This window comes from Prionailurus viverrinus, chromosome B2 (assembly GCF_022837055.1).
Source record: "Prionailurus viverrinus isolate Anna chromosome B2, UM_Priviv_1.0, whole genome shotgun sequence".
Taxonomy (NCBI): Eukaryota; Metazoa; Chordata; class Mammalia; order Carnivora; family Felidae; genus Prionailurus; species Prionailurus viverrinus.
The window spans coordinates 28,012,967-28,036,301 of NC_062565.1; the positions used below are offsets into that span (position 1 = coordinate 28,012,967).

Below are 23,335 nucleotides of genomic sequence, written 5' to 3' on the forward strand. Positions count from 1 at the left end.
AAAACGGGTGGGCAGACCAAATTTCTTGGTTGCTGTAGTTTGCTGACTCCTGATCTAAAATAGACACTGGAGAAGCTCAGTGAATAAGTAAATGAAGAGATTTAAGAAGAGAACTCTCAATAAATTCCCCAGTTAGGACATTTGTGGACTACATTCTCTGACCAAAACAAGTAAACAAACTCTGGAATAAGAATGAAGCAAGTAAAAGCTGGAATTAAAAAAAAAAAAAAAAAGTTCGACAATAAACTGTTAACTGGAAGTTTTTAAAGTTTTCTAAAGTTAATCTTGGATCAAAGAAGAAATAAAAACTGCAACTATGGATCATTTACAAATGAGCAATGCAACCACTGCTTGCCAAAATCTATGGTGTGACTAAAGCTATAAGTAGGAAAAATGGTGGCCTTAAAAGTTACTACTAAAGGAAGACTAAAACAAATGAACTAAGTATTCAATCTAGACAGGTGGGAAAAGCAAAGCAAAATAAAATGCATGGAAGAGGACTTAAGCAAATGTTGAAGCTGCAGGTTGAAGCTATAGGTAATGAACACCTCTCCTGAAAAAAGGTAGAATTTATAACTTATATCAAGTTCTGTTATTATAAAAGATCATTAAAACAGTGAGCATTTACAAATCTAACCATGAAAAAAGAGATATTTACAGATACTGAAGACAATGAAAAAAGTGATAAAACCACAGCTATTCAAGAAAGTAGTGTGATATTAAATTTGAAAATCAGAATGAAATGTCTAACTTTCTGAAACATACTATTTTAAGATTTATAAAATATGGTTCCATAACCATGAAGAAAATTCTCAAATAATCTTAGCTAATGATGCATTAGATGTAGATTGTTTTACAAGCAAGCAACGGGAAACATATAAGGAATAGAATATTTCTATAATTAAACAACTGTAAGGTAGCAGATAGGAAAACTTCACATTCTTTCTGTAAGGCCAGCATAGCACTCCAGATATAGTAAATGCTCAGTAATATTTGTAAACTACGGAATGCTTCTTGATATTACAATAAATGAGCAAATATGTACAAGAAAAGATAATTTCTGACTAACTGAAAATAAGATTTAACATATAAAACTCTTAAAGTAGTAGCAAATCAAATCCAGGAATGTTTAAAGGATTGATAAAATGGAACCAACTAAAGTTTATTCCTAGAATATGAACTACTTCATTAAGAAATTTATTTCAATTCATTATATTAATAGGTAAAAATAAAGTTATGTCAAAAGATGCTGTGAAAATGATAGATTTCACTGTCCATTTCTAATTTTAAAAACAGACTTTCAGTGAACTGGACTTTGTTCACAGGACAGTGATCCTGAACTTTTCAGGATTGAAAGCTGTTTTCTGTAACATAATTGTTACTATGTTACTATGTTGTATTCAATAGCAAACAGCCTACCTAATGGTACAGTACTAGAGCGTATATTCTCTTTTTTTCTCTTTAAGATTTTATTTTTTTATATTAAATATAATTTATTGTCAAATCGGTTTCCATACAACACCCAGTGCTCATCCCAACAGGTGCCCTCCTCAATGCCCATCACTCACTTTCCCCTCTTCCCCACCCCCCATCAACCCTCAGTTTGTTCTCAGTATTTAAGAGTCTCTTAGGTTTGCCTCCTTCCCTCTCTGTAACCTTTTTTTTCCCTCCTTCCCCTCCCCAATGGTCTTCTGTTAAGTTTCTCAGGATCCACATATGAGTGAAAACATATGGTATTTGTCTTTCTCTGCCTGACTTACTTCACTTAGCATAATACTCTCCAGTTCCATCCACGTTGCTACAAAAGGCCATATTTCATTCTTTCTCATTGCCAAGTAATATTCCATTGTGTATATAAACCACATCCTCTTTATCCATTCATCAGTTGATGGACATTTAGGCTCTTTCCATAATTTGGCTATTGTTGAAAGTGCTGCTATAAACATTGGGGTACAAGTGCTCCTGTGCATCAGCACTCCTGTATCCCTTGGGTAAATTCCTAGCAGTGTTATTGCTGGGTCATAGGATAGATCTGTTTTTAATTTTTGAGGAACCTCCACACTGTTTTCCAGAACGGCTGCACCAGTTTGCATTCCCACCAACAGTGCAAGAGGGTTCCGTTTCTCCACATCCTCGCCAGCATCTATAGTCTCCTGATTTATTCATTTTGGCCACTCTGACCGGCGTGAGGCGGTATCTGGGTGTGGTTTTGATTTGTATTTCCCTGATGAGGAGTGATGTTGGGAATCTTTTCATGTGTCTGTTAGCCATCTGGATGTCTTCTTTAGAAAAGTGTCTATTCATGATTTCTGCCCATTTCTTCACTGGATTATTTGTTTTTCGGGTGTGGAGTTTGGTGAGTTCTTTATAGATTTTGGATATAGAGCATGTATTCTCAACAGGAACTGTAATTGAAAATTAGCCCGTGAGGGGACAAAAAAAGATCTTAATTTATATGCATAAAGTACATAAGTGTGGTGTATTTATGGTATTAAAATTTTGGGGGGCAATGAGGATAAAACCTAAAAAGTCTCTTTACTTAGAAGTAAGACAAAGATACTTGCTAATACTGGAGTTATTTAAAAAAATTTTTTAATGTTTTTTATTTTTCAGAGAGAGAGAGAGAGAGCATGAGTGGAGGGGTGGGGGAGGGCAGAGAGAGAGGGAGACACAGAATCTGAAGCAGGCTCCAGGCTCATCTGTCAGCACAGAGCCCAACGTTTGGCTCAAACTCACGAGCTGTGAGATTATGACCAGAGCCGAAGTTGGACGCTTAACTGACTGAGCCACCCAGCCACCCCAGTAATGGAGTTATTTAGCATTGTTTTGGAAGTTATATAACAAAAGCAGTCAGGCAATTAAAATAAGTGAGACATAAATATTGAAGAGCAAACGTCCAAGTTATGATAGGATTTGAAGGTAATAAGATTTTCTGTAGAGAAAACATTAAGGAAAAGATCATTTGGAAAATGATTTCAATTGAGAGAAACTCAGTGCTCAGTAAGTTGCCTGGCTTCAAGATAAATTACATGGGCTTCTCTGTGAACAGAGCTGAACAGTTTATTGACAGTTATAAATGATTTGAATGTGTGGGAAGATTCAGTATTGTAGATAGTTTAAATGTCCCGAGATTATCTAGATAGTCAATGTAGTTGATATATTTGTTCATTTAACAAATATGTGTTGAGTGTCAGTGATATCCAGGTGGATGTTCTAAATGCTGGGTGTGTAGCAGTGTAGGGAAATATAAAAAACCCGTTTCTTCTGGGACTTACAGTCTGGTTAGTAGAGGTAAATAAAAGAAGCAGGAATATAGTATGTCAGGGTCATGATAATCCCATCAAAATTTTAGTAGGGTTATTTTTAGAATCTTACACAATATTTTAAAGTTCATCTGGATCAATACCTATGACAGGATGGTAAAGATAACTTGTTAAAGATTATTTGTCCTATTGAATATTTCATTAAAATAACTATGTTATAGTTACAAAATACATCAGTGGGACAAAATATAGAAGGTCTAGAAATAGTCTCAAATGAGGATTTTTGTCATTAATAAAAGTGGCATTTCAGACGAGTGGAGAAAACAATGGATTGTTCAGTGAAATGGTATTTGGTCAACTAGCTATTTAATACTCCAAAGTAGATTCCAAATGAGTTAGGTAATTAAGAAGATAAAACAACATTAAAGTACCAGAAACATGACTTTGAAAGCATGATTCTAGAAGTAGCAAAGAAAAGGTTAATAGGTTTGACATTAAAAAAGACTCAATTTCCTAAGAGCAAAGAGCACCATAAACAATGTGAAAAGACAAAGGATAAACTGGGAAAGATATTCACAGTGTATAAAGTGGACAGAGAGTTAATGTTTTTACTAGAGGTCTTAAAATCAAGGAAAATAAACCTAATAAAAAGTTGCAATGATCATTAAAATGGAATTCACCCACAATGCAGGTTGAGAGCGTTTATTTTACTTTGCCTATCAAATTGCTACAGATTAAACAGATTGCTACTACCCAGTGTCCCTGGTGGAAGGGTGTGTTGATAAAGCTTTTCTGCAGGCCAGTTTGGTAATATGTACATGTTAGGATCTTAAATGCACAACTTTTGACTGGTAATTCGTCTTTGAATGTACTGTAGGGAAATAATTGGATAAATGTGCAAAAAGTTTTATAGAAAAATGTTCATTGTCATATTCATCATAGCAAAAAATTGGAAATTGTCACTTTGATTATACATCACTACAATGGAATACTAAGCAGCCTGAAAATGATGTAGATTTATATTTGCCAGTGAGGAAAGATGTCCATCTTATAGTTTATAAAAATCAGTTGCAAATGTATGCCTAAGCATGCTACAGTTTTAGAAAGCACATGTAACTGTATGTACATATATGTCCTGGTTGATGAAGACAGTATTAATGCATATACCAACAGAGTGAAATGTGGCTCTGTGAAAGATGATTTCAATTTTCTTTGTACAGTTTAGAAAGAATATTTAGAAGTTTCTGTGGTGGAATGCCTGTCCTTTTAATTAGCAGAGTGGAAACAGTAAAGCTCTTTTTAAGGGAGGAGGTAGAGGGAAGATGAAGATGGGAACAGAGGCCTTGGTTTTAGGGACCCCATGTCTGCCATGCCTTGTTGCCCTTCTCAGGGGGCCTGCAGGTGAGTGGAACCCGAGTATTGGCTCTGTTGGGACCTGCTACATGTGGGGTCGTCCCCTGCTGACCAAGCTCTGGATGCCATCCTCATGGCATCATGAAGTTTTGTGCCTGCATTTCTGGCAAAGACTTTATGGAGCTCTTTATTCACATCTGCAGCACAAAGCTGGAGAGAGTCTGTGTGCTCCACATGTGCCCTCACAAGTGTGCTTCAGGCCTGATGACTGCAGGGTCATCTGTGATGCTAGAGTGTGGTGTGCGGTGAGGCGGGAGACTTCTTCCACTGGTTTCACATGAAAGATGTTTCAGAGGAGTTTAATGAGATTTATTTAGAGCTGCTATCTGAGCATTTGTTCAGAGCGGTGAGAAGCACAGGGAATGCCTCTGCCCTGAAGCCCCAGTTGACCAATAAGTGGCTCCCCCACCTCGCCGTGGCTGTGGAGCTGCCATTGCCCACAGGTTGGACTCTTGTTGTGGTACACAGTCGATTGATCGCCTGTGAGGTTGCTTCCCAGAATGGTGTTGGAAGATTTCCTGGAGCCCAGTGGGCAGGCCCATGATGTTAGTGTTTATCTTCCTGCTTTGAAGACTCTGAAGAGCACTATAGAAAGGCTACAAACTTGGGTGATCAAGTGCTGGTTGAAGCAAATCTAAATGGCAAAATGAACTTGAGGGTACAAACTGATGTGTCTATTAAAAGTTATTTTAACAATTTTGGAAAATCCTTCCAAGTCTGCTCAGGATATGCCTCAAGATAGAAACCCTGAGAATATGTTGCAAGTACTAGTGAAAAGTAGGAAGCTTCTGTAGTTTTTCGAGGGATAGCAAAATAAATCCTACAATAGCCTTATGCAATATTTTGAGCAATACTCTTCTTCATCTTGTTTTTGGTTCATGAAGATGTCTCTTTTCAGTATTTTATTTTTGCTTATAAAAATTTAAGCGGCCTGTATTTTTTTTTTCTTTTTAAAGCTTATGGTCTTTTCAAAACTGAAACAGACCCTGAGTTAATTGGGTTGCAAGTCTGCACTCTCACTGACCTATATAGAATGTACATTTTGTTCAGCCCTTCTTCCTTTACAAAGCTTTTATTAAAAAAGTCATTGGTGAAAGAATTGGATGGTTCATTTTTTATGTTTCTTGACTTTTATCAGTTTTTTTCATACTTTTTAAGATGCCAACAAGAAAAAGATTTTCTATTTTAACTCTTTTTAACAAAAAGGATTGTAACAAAATAAATAAAAACTTTGAATCCTGAAACATTGGATCAGTTTTTATTATAAAATGCTACCATGTGAAATGGGAACTTCATTCTTTTAAAGCAAGTATAATTTTCTGAGGGAGTTTTCTTAGCTTGATATGATACCTGAAAGGTATTTAGCATTTGTGCGTATTACATAGTTTTTATTAAGCTGTTTTTTGGTCAAAGTATGTATTAATGTATATTCATAGTTTTAGATTTATCATCTACAAAGCTTGAGTTGGTTATTAGGCTCACTAATAGTGCATCTTATTCACTGTGATTCAAGGAAATGGTCAGTTTATGTTTACTAAGATATTTCTTATGGGTAACTTTTATATAAACCTAGTTTTCATTTTTTTCCCCATAGTATTACATTATTCTAATAGAAAATGATTCTTAATGTTTCGATATTTTGAGAAGAGGAAGGAGGAGTTATAAAGGACTACTACAGTGATTAGAGGGAAGGTTTATATTCTTTCATATTAAATTTTACTTTTTTAATGGCTTATGCAATAAGACAAGTCTTTAACTTGGCAGCCTTTATTTTTGCAGACTCAGTGAACTCCCATGGCTACATTTTAATCACTAATGAATAATTTCCTACTAGATTTGGTGATAAAATTCTTAAATTTGCTAATTTATTTTGTTTTGCTGATTTGTAAATTCCATTCATGCTGTTGTGGAAAGAACACAGAAACACGAGACCTAGGCAAGTCACTTGAACTCTGGCTCTTTAAGATCTTTCAGTTTGAGCAGATTCCGTTTCAGTCCTCTGAGGGTTTCAATATAAGAAGATTAAATAGTTGTTTTAAAAATTATTTCAAACATAGTATCTTAAAATTATTAACATAACTTTCAGAATTATGGCTTAAGTTTTTTTCTAATTTATAAATTAAACACAGTTGCTTGGTGAATATTTTAAAGCTTCTTAAATGAAAGATGAAAATGTAAAACAAATACTTTAACTCAGTGAGAAAATTATAAGATATGCACTTTTTTTTTTTTCTGTGCATAACACAGAAATGACTTCTCATACTTGTTTCTAGTATCTTTTCCAATATTTTTTCCTTTGGTTTATTAACTGAGAATTTTCAAGCTGTAGTAAAAGTCTGCCTTTTTACCTCTCCTTCCTTCCCTCCGTCTGTCTGTCTCTCCCTCTCTCCCTCTATCTTTTCCTGTGCCTCTTTTCTCTGTATTTAATAAAACCAGGAAAATGAAAAAAAACCTATTCTTTGTTTTAGAAAATACATATTTGTGCACTTTAATCTAAGGTAAATTATTATGATGGTTAACTTTTAATAATTCATTAACAGAAAGTATCTATAAAAGTTTTGTAGCCTAGTCTTTGTAATGTAACTTTTGAAAATGGAGAGGTGTAATTTATTCCTCTACTCAACCTACAGGTATGTTGCTATTAAAGAAAAATTAAAAGACCATCTCAGGGCGCCTGGGTGGCGCAGTCGGTTAAGCGTCCGACTTCAGCCAGGTCACGATCTCGCCGTCTGTGAGTTCGAGCCCCGCGTCGGGCTCTGGGCTGATGGCTCAGAGCCTGGAGCCTGTTTCCGACTCTGTGTCTCCCTCTCTCTCTGCCCCTCCCCTGTTCATGCTCTGTCTCTCTCTGTCCCAAAAATAAATAAACGTTGAAAAAAAAAAAAAAAAGACCATCTCATACTGTAACATCTAAATATAAGGTCTTAAAAATTCAGATTCTTTCAATGGTCTAGTAAAAAATGTTTATAATGAATACAAACATTTTAAAATAACATGTTTTTATTATAGTTTAGTTGTGAAAAGTCAGGCACTGCCAGTTTCTAGTCTTACAATTATTAATTGAATTTAAAAGCCTGGTCCAATGAGTAAAATTCTTACAGAATCATCCTTAGGGATGATCTCATCTACCCACCTTATTTATAGATAAGAAAACAGTTTCAGAGAGCATAAAAGTAAGGGCTTTTAATTTTCTTTTTTTTTTTAATGTTTATTTTTGAGACAGAGACAGAGACAGCATGAGCAAGGGAAGGTCAGAGAGAGAGGCACAGAATCTGAAGCAGGCTCCAGGCTCAGCTATCAGCACAGAGCCTGAGGCGGGGTTCGAACCCACAAACCCTGAGATGGTGACCTGAGCCAAAGTCCTATGCAGCATTGACTGAGCCACCCAGATGCCCCAGGGCTTTTATCTGTTATTGCCATTGTTAATGCCAGGACCCATTTTAAAACCCTGATCTACAAACTATGTATGTTAAGTATTTGAGCTTGGTCTATTATGGCTTAGTTTAGAGACTTAACAGATTGGATATACTTTTGTTTATCAAAATAAATCTAGATTGCCTTGTGACTCTATTACTTATCTGAAAAGATAAAATTTAAATGAAAAAAGTCCAAAACATTTTAAAAGCTGTTGTCTACTGTCCTTGTGTGAAGATATCCTTTGTTCTTGCAGGTAGGAAGGGGTTTATCTGCCAGAAAATGGTAATTCTCTGGAAGACCAATACACATTAAAAAATCAAGGCATCAAGTTTAGAAATTATTTCAGCTTCTGTTTCTGTATTTTAGAGAAACACTACTAAGAAGCAGGAAAACACTTAGGCTTTTATGTTTCACTGTATCTTTAGAAAATAAATCATTGATGAAATGTGTAAGGTTAATACTATATTATTTTAATTAAATGAGGTTTATGACAAGGCAAAGCCAAATTTTTGTTAACCTGTTTAGTATATTTGCATAAGAAAGACCTTAGGACAGATTTTCAAAGACTACTGGTATTGCATTTGGAAATCTTTGTGAGGAAAATTTGTAGATACTTAATGACAAGTACAGGTGAGAATTTTCCTTTAAAAATGTCTCTGTTAGCCTGGCATGGGTTTTGAAACGGAAAATGTTTGGAGATGAATCCTGTTTTTTAAGGCTTAGACTCTTCCCTCATAGTGATAAGAAATTATTTGTGACACTAAACGAAACATTATAATGTAGGATATTTCTAATTTGGGGCAGGTTGAAAAGAGATCTCTTTCTATAATTCATTTTACAAATAATTACTGAGTGCATACTGTGTGGTGGGCATTGTTTTATGTGTTTTGGACCTTGTAGAGTAAAAAGTAGATATTCTTATATTACTAAATTAAATGCCTAAATGGTCTTCCTGAGATAATGGTTTGCCCATGTTTGGGGACATGTAAGTAATGTTTCATGGTAAGGAAATACCATTAATTTTTACATATGAGCCAGTATAATGAATGCTGGATTTTCAGCTGCCTCTGATTTGAATGTCTGGAACACAGCTGTACTCCTCAATCATAAATAAGAAAATAGATCATACTTTTTGATTCATTATCATTAGTAGTGGCCCAGACATTACCTATTGTTACCAGACATTACTTTGTTTTACTTGGACAAACTTTGAGGTTAACATAGTTAAGATTATGATCCTCTATATATAAATGCTCTCAAAATGGATTTGAAATACTGGAAGTAAATCGGCAACTACTTCTTAGTAGTGTTTCTCTGTTTGTTTGTTGGAGTGGGGAGGGTTTCTTTTTTTTTTTTTTTCTTTTTTTAAACTAGAGTTTCTCTAATTTCAATTCCTTTTCACACCAGAATGAGCAGTAACTCAGTCACATAGGAAGCAACTAAGGTTCTCAGAATGTGGGCTATCAGATAGAAAAATGACCTCATAGTATGCAGTGTGGTATAAAGGAAAGAGTGATATTAGACTCTAGGAGTCAGGAAACCAAGGATATGGTCTGTTTTATAAGTACTTATATGTGTGACCTTGAAATAATCATTTAACATCTTTGGGTTGCAATTTCTTCAGATGACAGGTCTAGGCATTAATTGGATCAAGTCTCTTGGCTTTGATTCTGTTGAGTACTGACATGTCCTACTGATAATCACCACCACCATGTGAAGGGTAGCTGACAGTCTAATATTTTATTACCTTTTCAGTAATATTCTGAATGTTTTCATCCTACTGTTTTTCTGGAAATAAAGATTGTAAGATATTTCTGCTTAAATATTCTTTAGATTCTGAAAGTAATCAGTTGAAGCCACATGCTTATCTGTTTTATAGTCTAATACTAAAGACAGGGATTAATACTATAAAGATAATTAAACCACCACTCAACAGTGGTCTAATTTTCCATGCCAATTGAACAAAGCATTTTCCTTTGTCCAGAACTGTAGACATTAATCAGTGAGGCAGCTTAATTACCCACTCTTTCCTTAGTGTTTGTTTTCCCTGCAGTGTTATGGTATCTTTGGGAACAATATAATTTCTGTTAATTAAAGCAGTTGTCGGAACTTTGTGTTGAAATATGTCTATGCTTTCTTGAAAAATTTTATTAATATGTGTTAGCTTACTAAATTTCAGGCTTAACGATTTATAATAGTTTTCAAGCACATTCTCAAAACAAGCTTTATACTCTTTTGTACATGCTTAGAAACATGTTTAAAGAGATAGTACTATATGACCCATTAAAAGAATATTTATTTTTGAAATTTTTATAATTTTAGTGTATTTACTAAATATAGTTAAATATATCGGACTTGGTAAATATTCTTTTTTTAACCAAACATTAGTTTTAGCATGTCTTTTGTTTAGTAGTTGTTTATTCATTGCTTATTTGTGCATTTTGCTAATGTGAATATGCAAGTAAATATTTATCTGTTGACTAACAGTGGACCTTGTACATTGATTATTAGGAGAATAACAATTTGATTTAGTTTTGCTTTGTTTTAAAATATTAACAAAGCATTATTGAGAACTTTTTATTTTGATACAGGTTCAAACTTACAGAAAACTTAAAAAAAATAGTAAAAGTAACTCACTCCTGTAAACTTATAAGAAAGAAAGAAAGAAAGAAAGAAAGAAAGAAAACTTAAAAAAAATAGTAAAAGTAACTCACTCCTGTAAACTTATAAGAAAATACAGTGGTGGCTCAGTCAGTTAAGAGTCCAGTCTCAGCATAGGTCTTGATCTTAGGGTCTTGAGTTTATGCCCCATGTTGGGTTCCATGTTGGGCATGGAGCCCATATAAAGAAAAAAAAATATGGTAAATAACAACTGTAAGCTCTTTAGCTAGAGTGACCAATTGTTTACTTTTCTTTTTTTCTCAAGTTTTTATTTAAATTCCTGCTGGTTAACATACAGTGTAGTATTAATTTCAGGTGAAGAATTTAGTGATTCAGCACTTCCATACAACACGTTGTTCTCATCACAAGTGCCATTCTCATCACAAGTGCCCTCCTTAATCCCCATTACCTATTTAACCCAACCCCCATTTTTGATATATTTACTTTTTGTCCCATTTATTTTTATTATTCTGTCAGTCTGTCAGTATGTATTTCTTTAACTCATTTGAAAATATGGTGCAAACAACATTTTTTCCCTACATACTTCAGTAGGTAACTAAGAACAAAGACATTCTCTTACATTACCACAGTACATTTATCAAAGTGAGAATTTAATAATAATACCATACTATGTAAATGGCAGTTCCAATTCAGATGGTGATAATTTGTCCAATTTTGTACTTTATAGAAGGTATTTTTTTCCTCTTCTAGAATCCATCCAGGATCGTGCAGTATATTTAGTTGTAATGTGTCTTTTCTCTCTGTCTCTTTTTTTTAAATATTTTATTTATTTTTGAGAGAGAGTGCAAGCAGGGGAGGGGCAGAGAAGGGGTTGGGGCAGAGGATCCTAAGTGGGCTCTGTGCTGACAGCAGTGAGCCAGACATGGGGCTTGATCTCACCTAACATGAGATCATTAACAGTTGCTCAACTGACTGAGCCACCCAGGCATCTCTAGTTGTACTGTCTCATTATTGTCTTTTAATATAGAATAGTTCTTCAGCTTTTCTTTGTTTTTATTGACCTTGACATTTTCAAACAGTACAGACCAATGATTTTATAGAATGTCTGTGAATTTAGGTTGTCTGATGATTAGTTTTGGGTTATGCATTTTTAGCAGGACTATCGCAGAAGTGATGTCAGATTCTTCCCAGTGTAATACATCAACGACATGATGTTTGTCTCAACATTGGTGATTTTAATTTGGATCACTTGGTTAACGTGATAGGTGTCAGATCTTTTGTAAAATTACTGTTTTTCCCTTTGTAGGTAATTTGTAGAGAGATGCTTTGAGACTATGTAAATATCCATTTTTTAAAGCCAAACACTAGTTTTAGCATCCATTGGTAATTAATAATTGCATCATAACTTTCTTATTTATTGGTTAACATTCTGCAGTAAGGAGAGTTTTCTTCTCTATTTTTTTTACTGGTTTCTGTTAATAGGATGGTCTTGCATATTTTCTTATATAATAGATTACAATGCATTGCTATCATTAATTTTTTTGATGTCCAAATGTCTCAGATTTGGGTAATGGGAGCCCCTTCGGTGAGTACTTCCCTACTGATGTAACAAAATGATTTAGGTTTATCTTGTAGTTGTCCTGCTTTGGCCCTGGAATCAGCAGTTTCTCCCAAGGATTCTGGTTCCCTTTATTGGATGATGGTACTTAGAAGTTAGGTATGCTCATTGCCACTTATGTAATATTACGTGTAGCCTCTCTCATTGTGTACAGAGCTAGGAAACACACACTCACAATCTATCGGATACATACATCTGCCTATCTGTGTATCTGTCCATCATATATGTCATATATATGTTTATTAAAAACTCTGAGTTCATCTTTTATGAAGAGGATTTTCAGAGTTTTTGCTCATTTTTTAAAAATCGGGTTACTTAAGTTGAAAAATTATGTTTTTGATATAAAGTCCTTTGTCAGATAAATCTATTGAGAATATTTTCTGCCAGTGTATGGTTGCCTATTTATTTTCTTTTGATGAGAAAGTTTCAATTTTGATGAAGTCTAAAAATATCAGGTTTTTCAATGTATGGTTATTGTTTGCCATGTTGGAGAAGAACTCTATGTGTAGAGATGCCCTCTTATTTTATCTTCTTTATTGTTTATAATTTTATGTTTAGATGTGATCCATCTTGAATTAATTTTTGTAAGTGGTGTGAGGCTACATTTATATTCTTTTTCCCCCATGTGGAAACTGAATTATTTCAATACCATTTGATGAAAATGTTTTTATTTCCCTTGAATTGTTTTGTTGTGTTGTCAAAAATCAACTGGTTATATAAGCATGGGTCCATTTCTGAACTCTGTTCTTCTCATTCATTAGGTTATCCTTATGCCAGCAACTCACTGTCTTGATTACTGTAGATTCATAATAAGTCTTTAAATCATGTTCTGTAAGAGTTAAAAAAAAGTTAAAAAACTTTTCCCCTCCTAAAACTGTTTTGGCTATTGTAGGTTCTTTGAAGATCTGTAGGAATTTTAGCATCAGCTTGCTAGTTTCTTTACATAAGCTTGTATAACTTACTCTTCCATTTGGGGAGAATTGATATTTCAATAACATTGAATTATCTGGCCCATAGACTGTATAGTTCTTCACTTATTTAGTTCTTTTTTTGCCTTCTCTGTTATATTTTAAAGTTTTCAAGAAGTCTTGTATGTTGTTTTTATTAAATGTATGTTTTAAGTATTTTGGTTTTTATAATGATATTCTTAAACAGAACTTTTAAAAATTTGACTGTAATTGTTTCCCACTAGAATTTAAAGTAGATACTTTTTGTATATTAACCATGAATAATGATATCTTGCTAAATTCAGTTATTAGTACTATTAGTTGCTTAGTAGATTCCTTAGGATTTTCTGTATAAACAATCATGACATCTGCAAATGGAAATACTTCCTTTGCAATCATTATGCCGCTTATTTCTTTAGCCTTATTGTCTTATAGCACTGGCTAGGACCTCTAGAACATTGTCATATAGACAAAATGGGTGAGACATTTTTCCTTTATTTACTGGTCTGAGAGGAAAAGCACTGTATATTTCATCATTAAGTGTAATGTTAGGTGATCCCTCCCACCCCGTTTTCCTTTATTAAGAGGTCCTTTCTATTTCTAGTTTGTTGAGGTTTTTAAATCATGAATAGGTATTGAATTTTGTCAATGATTTCTACATCTTTTTAGATAAATACATGGTTTTTCTTTTTACTTTAATGTGATTTACAGTGATTGAGTTTTGAAAGGGAAACTGCCTTTGCACAGCAGAGTTTATAAACCCCACATGGTCATGATGTCTTCCCACAGCTTCTGTTTTCTGAAATAATTCATGTAGGCTTGGTATTATTTCTTCCTTAAATGTTTGATAGCTTTTATCAGTGAAACCACTAGGTCAGGAGTTTTTTTTTTTTCCTTTCTTTCTTCTTTTTTTAATGTTTATTTTTCAGAGAAAGAGAGTGAGTAGAGGAGGGGCAGAGAGAGAAGGAGACACAGAATTTGAAACAGGCTTCAGGCTTGGTATTATTTTTCCTTAAATCTTTGATAGTTTTTATCAGTGAAACCACTAGGTCTGGAGTTTTCTTTTTTTTTTTTCTTCTTCTTTTTTTAATGTTTATTTTTGAGAGGAAAGAGAATGAGTAGGGGAGGGGCAGAGAGAGAGAGGGTGACACAGAATTTGAACAGGCTTCAGGTTCTGAGCTGTCAGCACAGAGCCCAGCTTGGGGCTCTAACTCACAAACTGCGAGATCATTACCTGAGCCAAAGTCGTACTCTTCACTGACTGAGCCACCCAGGTGTACTTCTGGGGTTTTCTTTATAGGAAAGTTTTTGATGATGAATTTGTAGCAGGATTCTTGCACAGAGAGACAGGACACTGAACCTTTTCTGTCCAGGAAGCAACTTCACTCATTGTGCTGGCATGGGCTCACTGGGTTTGTACCCAAAACACTGAGCCCCTAGCGCAGTGGGGGTTTTCCTTTTGTACAAGTTTTGCTCCTTTGTCTCCCATATATAGTAACATTCAAAGTCTGAATGGATGGTCTTTGTTGCAGAGTTGTGAGGAATGTTGCACACCTGCATGTAGCCAGGTCGCCTTCCCTTGGCTTTAGGTTTTCACGATATTCCTTAGGGAGGGACTCTACCACATTACCCCTATTGATGCTCGGACCCCTTACTTTGGGTCAAAGAGCATCATCTTGGTTAGGGGTTTATACTTCCATAACATCATCACATGCATGGCTGTTTTCTTTTTGACCATTATGTCAGTGAGGCTGGAGACAGACTGCATAACCAGGGGAGCTAGGGAAGGTAGGATTAAGCAGGGTCACCAAATTAAGAGAATAATACCTATGAGGATTTTGAATCCCCTGAGAGTTGAAAACCATCCTCCAAGTAACTCCCTGGGGTCCCAACCTTTCCAGGTCTGGACTGGGACATGAGCAACCTTTCTCATTTGATTTATTGCCTCTATGACTTTTCCTTCATCATCTATCTGTAGGCAGCAGTTGCTCAGGTTAAAATTTCCACAAACTCCTCCCTCCGAAGCAAGCAAATAATCTAGCGTCAAGCAATTTTAATAGATAACATTGCTCATTTTAGTTTGCTGCATGACTAATAAGTTAAGAACTCTGGCAGTTTCATTGGTTATAATTTGTACAACTGCTTGCAGTCTGATTATGTGGTTTAGCATGCAGATGGGAGTGCATTAGTCCCAGGATCCATCTTCTGCCCAGGTGACAGGGCCATAATATTGGATTAAACACTTGGGAGGCCATTCATTATCTTTCCAGTTGCCAATTGGTAGGGCATGTTGTTTCCTTTGAGTCTCCCTGTCCCCATACACTTGGATTCCCAAATGTTCCCCTCTGGCAAGTGGGATTAGGAAGAAAGATGAACAAATACTTCCCAGCACACATGATCCTGACCAGCCTGAGGGAAGTGTTGTGTAGTCTGTCCTTCCACATATCCAGTATAGTCCACCTGGGGCCCACCATTTGATGACTGTGTCGACAATATCCCAGGCCTCTTGGAGATGAGAGAAGTTAGACAAGTGGTGGGGATCTGGCTCAAGGTGATCTGGGGTTCCCCACCATTGGGTTTCCTGAGTTATAAAATCTTTGGCCTAGGTAGGCATGTTAAGCTTCCAACAGAGATGAACTTCCTTTCCCCCTGGGCAAGGCAGTTTTTTTTTTTTTTTTCCAGTAATTGAGGTTTTGAGGAGCCAAACCCCAGTAGTAGGGTTGGGGCATTCTGTTCCATTATAAGGTTCTCAGGGATCTAATTCTCTAGCCTCCTATGGCCATTGATCCCTCATGTTGGTTCCCTCGCATACATAACAAGAAGAGATCTTTAGAGTTTGGGCTATAGTCTCTGCTAGGGCTAGAAATAGATTTTTCATCGTGACAGACAGGAGGAGGACCCTTCTCCATTTCTTCATAAAAGGAATGAAAGACCTGGTGAGTTGTGGCCTTATGTGTGACAATAACTCTCTTAAAATACGACACTGTTCCTGTGTCTGTGCCCCGTCCATGGATATATATCCCCATCTGCCAGCTACCGTTCCATCAGGGGTCTCCCAGGTTAAGAGTAGTAAAATTAACCGGATTACAGGTCCCCAACTGACAATTTGGTGTAGTCACTCCCTTCTGAAAGAATGCTGTCGTGCCTTCTTTTTTCCCAAGTAGTCCATGAAACACAGCTCCTGCTAGGGCATAAAAACTCAGGTGTATAGGCACCAAAACCATTTTCCTCACACACGTGTTTGTCATTGAGTCAGTATTCCTGCTCCTAATCTAAGCCTCTGCATGGTATATCAAGAGTCCTTGGGCCCTCTATGACAATTGCCCACTTTTTTCATATGACATGCCTCTGGGCCAATACCTATAACCACACATATGTCAAACAGCATTGACACCTGTCGTTTTGGGTTAATAATTTGTGTCTAGCTGACCAAGGCCCCCTACTCTTGGTAGGATCGGACTTCTAAACAATCTTCACTGGGGGAGTATTGTGGGTCAAAGCAAGTATATTGACTCTCCCATTGGCAGATAGAATATGTGGTCTTATTATGTCTGCAGGTCCCCAGGACTTTTCCTTGGCATAAGAAGTGAGTATGGTATAGTAAGGTCCAAGTGACTCCCTGGCCTGACTTGGTTATGTGAATACATGGGTCACATGATGAGGAATCTAGGTCTACAGAAAGGGTCCAGATTAGAAGCAACCGATACCAATGAAGCATCCTATCCACAAAAGGAAGGTGAGTGCTAGCAGAAATCTCTCACCATACTGCCATCTGGCCAGGGCGGCCTCTGCCAATCCTGTGGCAAAAAGTAGAGCAAGAATCACAGTGATGGCAAGACACAAGGGGTGACAGCTCTTCACAGTAAGGGAACAGATATAGAAAATAGGGACAGTCTATCTGTTCCACCAGACCATTGATTTCTCAAGCTTCTGCTGTGTGTAGATTAGTCAGCGTCCAGAGTGACTGTCCCCAGTCACTGCAGGGCTGCAGTCTCCCAGAGCCTTTGGAGTTGCACATTGCTTCATCCATATGGTCAGCTTGCACGGCATTGATGAATCAGCTCCCAGTTTCAAGATGCTGGCTTCATTTTGCTGTGGTGAATCCAGAGACCCACCTCGGTTATCTTTACTTCAGTAGGGGTGGATGGAATGACAGTGAACGGGCCCCTTCAGAGGGATTTTAGGGGTTGGACATTCTACTTCTTCACCTATACAGCATCTCCTGGTTCAAAGGGGTGAGCCTCTGTGGTCAGACTCACAGGTAATCACTCCCTAACCCAGTGGTGTAAGATGGTTAGGGTAGAGCCAAGGGTCTGTATCTCTTGCCTTAGGGTTAGATTGCCTATCTCATTTAGGTCCCCCCCTTGTGCCCTTGATAATTGGGAAAGGGCACCCATAAAGATTTCATAAGGGGAGAACCCCATCTGCTTAGTGGTGCTATACCTGATTCTTACTTAACAAGGCATTTGGCAACACCTGGTCCCAGTGTAGGTGGGTTTCCTGGCATAGTTTACCTAATTGTAGCTTCAGGGTTCGGTTCATTCATTCTACCTTCCTGGAGCTCTGGGGTTGGTATGCCGTGTGTAACTTTGAGGTGATCTTTAACCCCTTTGCCACCAGCCGCACCACATCAGCCATGAACGCTGGCCTATTATCTGATCCCATAGTGATAGGGATCCCAAATCAAGCAATGATTTTTTTTCTTTAAATATGAAATTTATTGTCAAGTTGGTTTCCATACAACACCCAGGGCTCATTTCAACAGGTGCCCTCCTCAGTACCCATCACCCACCCTCCCCTCCCTCCCAGCCCCCATTAACGCTCACTTTGTTCACCGTTTTTAATAGTCTCTTATGTTTTGGCTCCCTCCCTCTCTAACCTCTTTTTTTTTTTTTCCTTCCCCTCCCCCATGGTCTTCTGTTAAGTTTCTCAGGATCTACATAAGAGTGAAAACATATGGTATCTGTCTTTCTCTGTATGACTTATTTCACTTAGCATAACACTCTCCAGTTCCATCCACGTTGCTACAAAGGGCCATATTTCATTCTTTCTCATTGCCACGTAGTACTCCATTGTGTATATAAACCACAATTTCTTTATCCATTCATCAGTTGATGGACATTCTCTTTCCATAATTTGACTATTGTTGAAAGTGCTGCTATAAACATTGGGGTACATGTGCCCCTATGTATCAGCACTGCAATATCCCTTGGGTAAATTCCTAGCAGTGCTATTGCTGGGTCACAGGGTAGATCTATTTTTAATTTTTTGAGGAACCTCCACACTGGTTTCCAGAGCAGCTGCACCAGTTTGGATTCCCACCAACAGTGCAAGAGGGTTCCCGTTTATCCACATCCTCGCCAGCATCTATAGTCTGATTTGTTCATTTTGGCCACTCTGACTGGCGTGAGGTGATACCTGAGTGTGGTTTTGATTTATATTTCCCTGATGAGGAGTGATGTTGAGCATCTTTTCATGTGCCTGTTGGCCATCTGGATGTCTTCTTTAGAGAAGTGTTTATTTATGTTTTCTGCCCATTTCTTCACTGGATTATTTGTTTTTCGGGTATGGAGTTTGGTGAGCTCTTTATAGATTTTGGATACTAGCCCTTTGTCCAATATGTCATTTGCAAATATCTTTTCCCATTCTGTTAGTTGCCTTTTAGTTTTGTTGATTGTTTCCTTGGCAGTGCAGAAGCTTTTTCTCTTTATGAGGTCCAATAGTTCATTTTTGCTTTTAATTCCCTTGCCTTTGTGGATGTGTCAAGTAAGAAATTGCTGCAGCTCAGGTCAGAGAAGTTTTGTCCTGCTTTCTCCTCTAGGGTTTTGATGGTTTTCTGTCTCACATTCAGGTCCTTTATCCATTTTGAGTTTATTTTTGTGAATGGTGTAAGAAAGTGGTCTAGTTTCATCCTTCTGCATGTTGCTGATCTACACATCTATCATTTCACGTATTTACCCTTTTTTATTTTATTTATTTGGTGAAAATACTTCAGCTCTATTCTCTCAGCAAATCTGTTATATACAATATGGTGTTACCAGGTAGTCACTATTAGATCCTTAGACTTTATTTGTAACTGAAAGTTTGTATCCTTTTACCAGCTTTTCCCCATTTCCCTTACTCCCCAACCCCTGACAATCATCATTCTACTGTTTCTATGAGTTAGCCTTAAAAAAAAAAAAAGTTTTTATTTTTTACTTATTTTTTTTAGGTTCCACATTTTTTTAGTGATACCATGTAATATTTGTCTTTCTCTGAATGGCTTATTTCACTAAGCGTAATGTTCTCTAGTTTTATCCATCTTACACAAATGACAAGATTCTCTTCTTTTTAAAGGCTAAATAATAATCCATTGTATGTGTATGTTACATTTTCTTTTATTCATTCATCCATCCATTGACATTTATGTTGTTTCCATATCTTGGCTATTGTGAATAATGAATGCTGCAGTGAACATGAGAATACATATATCTCCCTGAGATAATTTTATTTCATTAGGCTGTATATTCAGAAGTGGGGTTGCTGCATCATATGAAAGTTTCTTTAAATTTTTTTTTTCTTCATTAAACATTGTTTTAATGGGTTTCAAAATTTCTGCAGATTTTTGGTCAAGTTGTTTCCATCAAAAAGTACTGAATTTCGAGGTGCCTGGGTGGCTCAGTGGGTGAAGTTGTGTGACTTAGGCTCAGGTCATGATTTCATGGCTCATGCCTTTGAGTCCCACATCAGGCTGTCTGCTGTCAACACAGAGCCTGCTTTGGATCCTCTGTCTCCCACTGTCTGCTCCTCCCCCTCCCGCCCCCCACCTTCCCTGTCTCTCTCAAAAATAAATATTAAAAATTTTTTTTCTTTTAGTACTGAATTTAATGGGCGCCTGGAGTGGTTCAGTTGGTTAAATGTCCAACTCTTGATTTTGGCTCAGGCCATGATCTCATGGTTTATGAGATGGAGCATCGTGTTGGGCTCTGCACTGTCAGTATAAACTCTCTCTCTCTTCCTCTCAAAATAAATAATGAAAACATTAAAAAAATAATGAATTTAAAAACTAATAATTTAAAACTGCCATATATACACACTGCCCCCACCCACATGCCAAATGGTTCAGATTATTCTCCTTTCCTTCTTAAGGTTTTCTCTGCATTGTTATTGTTAACTAGTCTTTTACTATTAAACTTAAATGAATTGAGACAAATAGTACTGAGACTGTTCTTCCACCACTGATTAAGATTGGGGTGGCAGGTATTAGGGATAATATCCATTTAGATTTCTGACCTTTCTGAGAAGATTTGGTGACCTTGCCTGCTCCAGCAGTCTTCTTGTCCATGCTTTGATGACACCCACAGCAACTGTCTGTTATGTCATGAACAGCAACATGACCCCTAAGAGGATAGTCAGAGGAGCCCTCAACACGTGTGAACCTGCCAGGAACCATATCAACAATGACAGGATACCCATTTCAAGAGTAACTTCTGGCTACTTTTCAAAATGATGATCAGTCTTTTCTCTCATCTCAGCAAACTTGCAAGCACAGGCACAAACCAGCATTGATTTGGCCTGGAGGGCTTAGGTTAATCACTTGAGCCATGAAGCCAGTAGCTTCTGTTGGTGGGTCATTTTGCTGTTACCAGCCATGTTACCTCGATCAACATCTCTGGCAGACAAATTCTTTACATTGAAGCCCACATTGTCCCTAGGAAGAGCTTCACTCAAGAGTTAGTTGTAATGTTGACTGGAACAAAGGTGGCCATCATGCTGGGTTTGAGAGTCTTCCCTCAGCCCAAAGACACAGAACCAATACCACCAATTTCGTAGATATCCTGGAGGAGGGTCAGATGCAAGGGTTTGTCAGTTGGATGAGTTGGGTGTAGGATACAATTTAGAGCTTCAAGCAGCATTGCTCCACTGTCATTACCATCTTTAAGAATTATTTTCCATCCCTTGAACCAAGGCATGTTGTTCTCATTCCAACCAGAAATTGGCACAAATGCTACTGTGTCAGGGTTGTAGCCAATTTTCTTAATGTAGGTGCTGACTTACTTAATTTCCTCATATCTCTTTTGGCTGTAGAGTGGCTTAATGGTATCCATTTTGTTAATACCAATAATTAGTTGTTTCAGACTCAGTGTGTAAGCCAGAGGGACATGCTCATGTGTCTTCCTGTTGCAGGATCATTTGAGAGAGTCTCCAAGGATCCTTGAGACATTTCATGGTGCAACTTAGTAAGTTCATTCAAGTAGCATGGGGATAGGACCTGTGGACAGAAAGAGTTGTACTTTTGCTGTATGAGGCTAGTGCTTATATGCTTAGGGATCATGGGGGAGGGGACACGGAGGGAGTATTAGATCATAAATGTTTTCTTCGAATTTCTACTTGTAAAACTACTTTCGTAAGATTTCTTGGGTGCTTAATTATAGGTGAGATTTACAAGCATTCATTATACCTTTTAAGAATATAGCAACAAGCATGTATTTGATCCTTATCAGAACTATGCGGGTTAGAGGTCAGCATTCTGGGCTAAAGATGAACATTTTTCTGCTTCTATCCCTCATCATTCCCATTCTTGAAGACACTTGCTTCAGATTCATAAACACCATCAACAACAACCAGGACAGCATAGTCTGACGTGTGCCTATAATCATATATTTATATATCTACACATACATATATATTTATCAAGTCTCTGTGTGTTGGGGCACCAATGATGGTCACATAACACTTGCTGGTCTCAAATTTCCACAGAGATATCAGTGGTGATACCATACTCACATTCAGCTTTCAGTTCATCCAAGATCCAGGCATACTTGAAGGAGCTCTTTCTCATCTCAGCAGGTTTCTTCTCAAATATTGTAATGGTTCTTATATTGATCCCACCACATTTTAGATAAGATTGCCAAGGGTGGTAAACGTGCCCAAATCTACGTGTCTAATGATAATGGTGTTGGATTGAGCCTTTTCCTTATCCATTTTGGCTTAGATTTAGCAGCGGTTTCATGACACCCTCTGTTCTGGTGGCAAACCTATTGTGAAAAACTATTTTTAATTTCTTGAGGACCTTCCTTGCTATTTTCCATAGTGGCTGTACCAATTTCCATTTCCACCAGCAGTATATAAGTGCTTTGTTTTGTCTACAGCTAACGTTGTTAATCTCTTTTTTATTAGAAGAATTTTTTTAAATGTTTATTTTTGAGAGAGTAAGCAGGGAATGGCATGAGAGAGAGGGAGAGAGAGAATCCCAAGCAGGCTCCATGCTATCAGCACAGAGACCAGTGCAGGGCTGGAACTAATGAACTGTGAGATCATGACCTGAGCTACAATCAAGAGTTAGACGCCCAACTGAGTGAGCCACCCAGGTGCCCCAAGAATTTTTTAAGTTTAAGAGAATGACAGAAAGAGAGAAAGAGAATCCCAAACAGGTTCCACATTGTCAGCACAGAGCCTGATGTGGGGCTCGAACCCATGAACATATCAGCTCATCAACTTCAGCTCAGGTCATGATCTCACTGCTCGTGAGTTCGAGCCCTACGTTGGGCTCTGTGCTGACAACTCAGAGCCTGGAGCCTGCTTTCAATTCTGTCTCCTCTCTCTGCCCCTCCCCCACTCACACTCTGTCTCTTTCTCTCAAAAATAAATAAACGTTAAAAATAAACCTTCATTTTTGACTTTTTTTTCCCCTTTCAGCACTTTAACGATGTTCCATTTGTCTTTTGGCTAGTTTTTCTGATTGGAAATTATCATCATACAGTCATTCTTATTTATCAGTGTTATGTGTCACTGTTATTCACATCTGCTTTTAAGGTTGTATCTTTGATTTTTAGCAGTTTGACTTCAGTGTGTCTTGGTGCAATTTTCTTTATATTTATCTTGCCTAGGGATTGCTGGACTTCGTAGGTATCTAGAAAATAACAGTTTTCAATAAATTTGGGAAAATTTCACCCATTGTTTTCTTGAAGTATTGTTTTCTGCCCCATTTTCTCTCCTCTCTCCTTCTGAGACTTCACTCATACCAGTGTTCGATATTTTCCATACGTCCCTGGTCCATAGGTTCCTTTTCTTTTTCC

At 37.1% G+C, this 23,335-nt stretch overlaps 2 protein-coding genes across 3 annotated transcripts in view; both read left to right on the top strand.

Annotated features, from left to right (window-relative positions):
* Positions 1-23,335, top strand: part of EXOC2 (exocyst complex component 2) — a 277,000-nt gene that overhangs the window by 22,120 nt on the left and 231,545 nt on the right. The window lies entirely within an intron of this gene.
* On the top strand, positions 4,758-6,464 carry HUS1B (HUS1 checkpoint clamp component B). Its single transcript, XM_053447926.1, is given in 9 exon segments — positions 4,758-4,851; positions 4,854-4,936; positions 4,939-5,145; positions 5,147-5,273; positions 5,276-5,379; positions 5,381-5,482; positions 5,484-5,546; positions 5,548-5,586; positions 6,456-6,464. Coding segments are annotated over 9 exon segments (828 nt in total).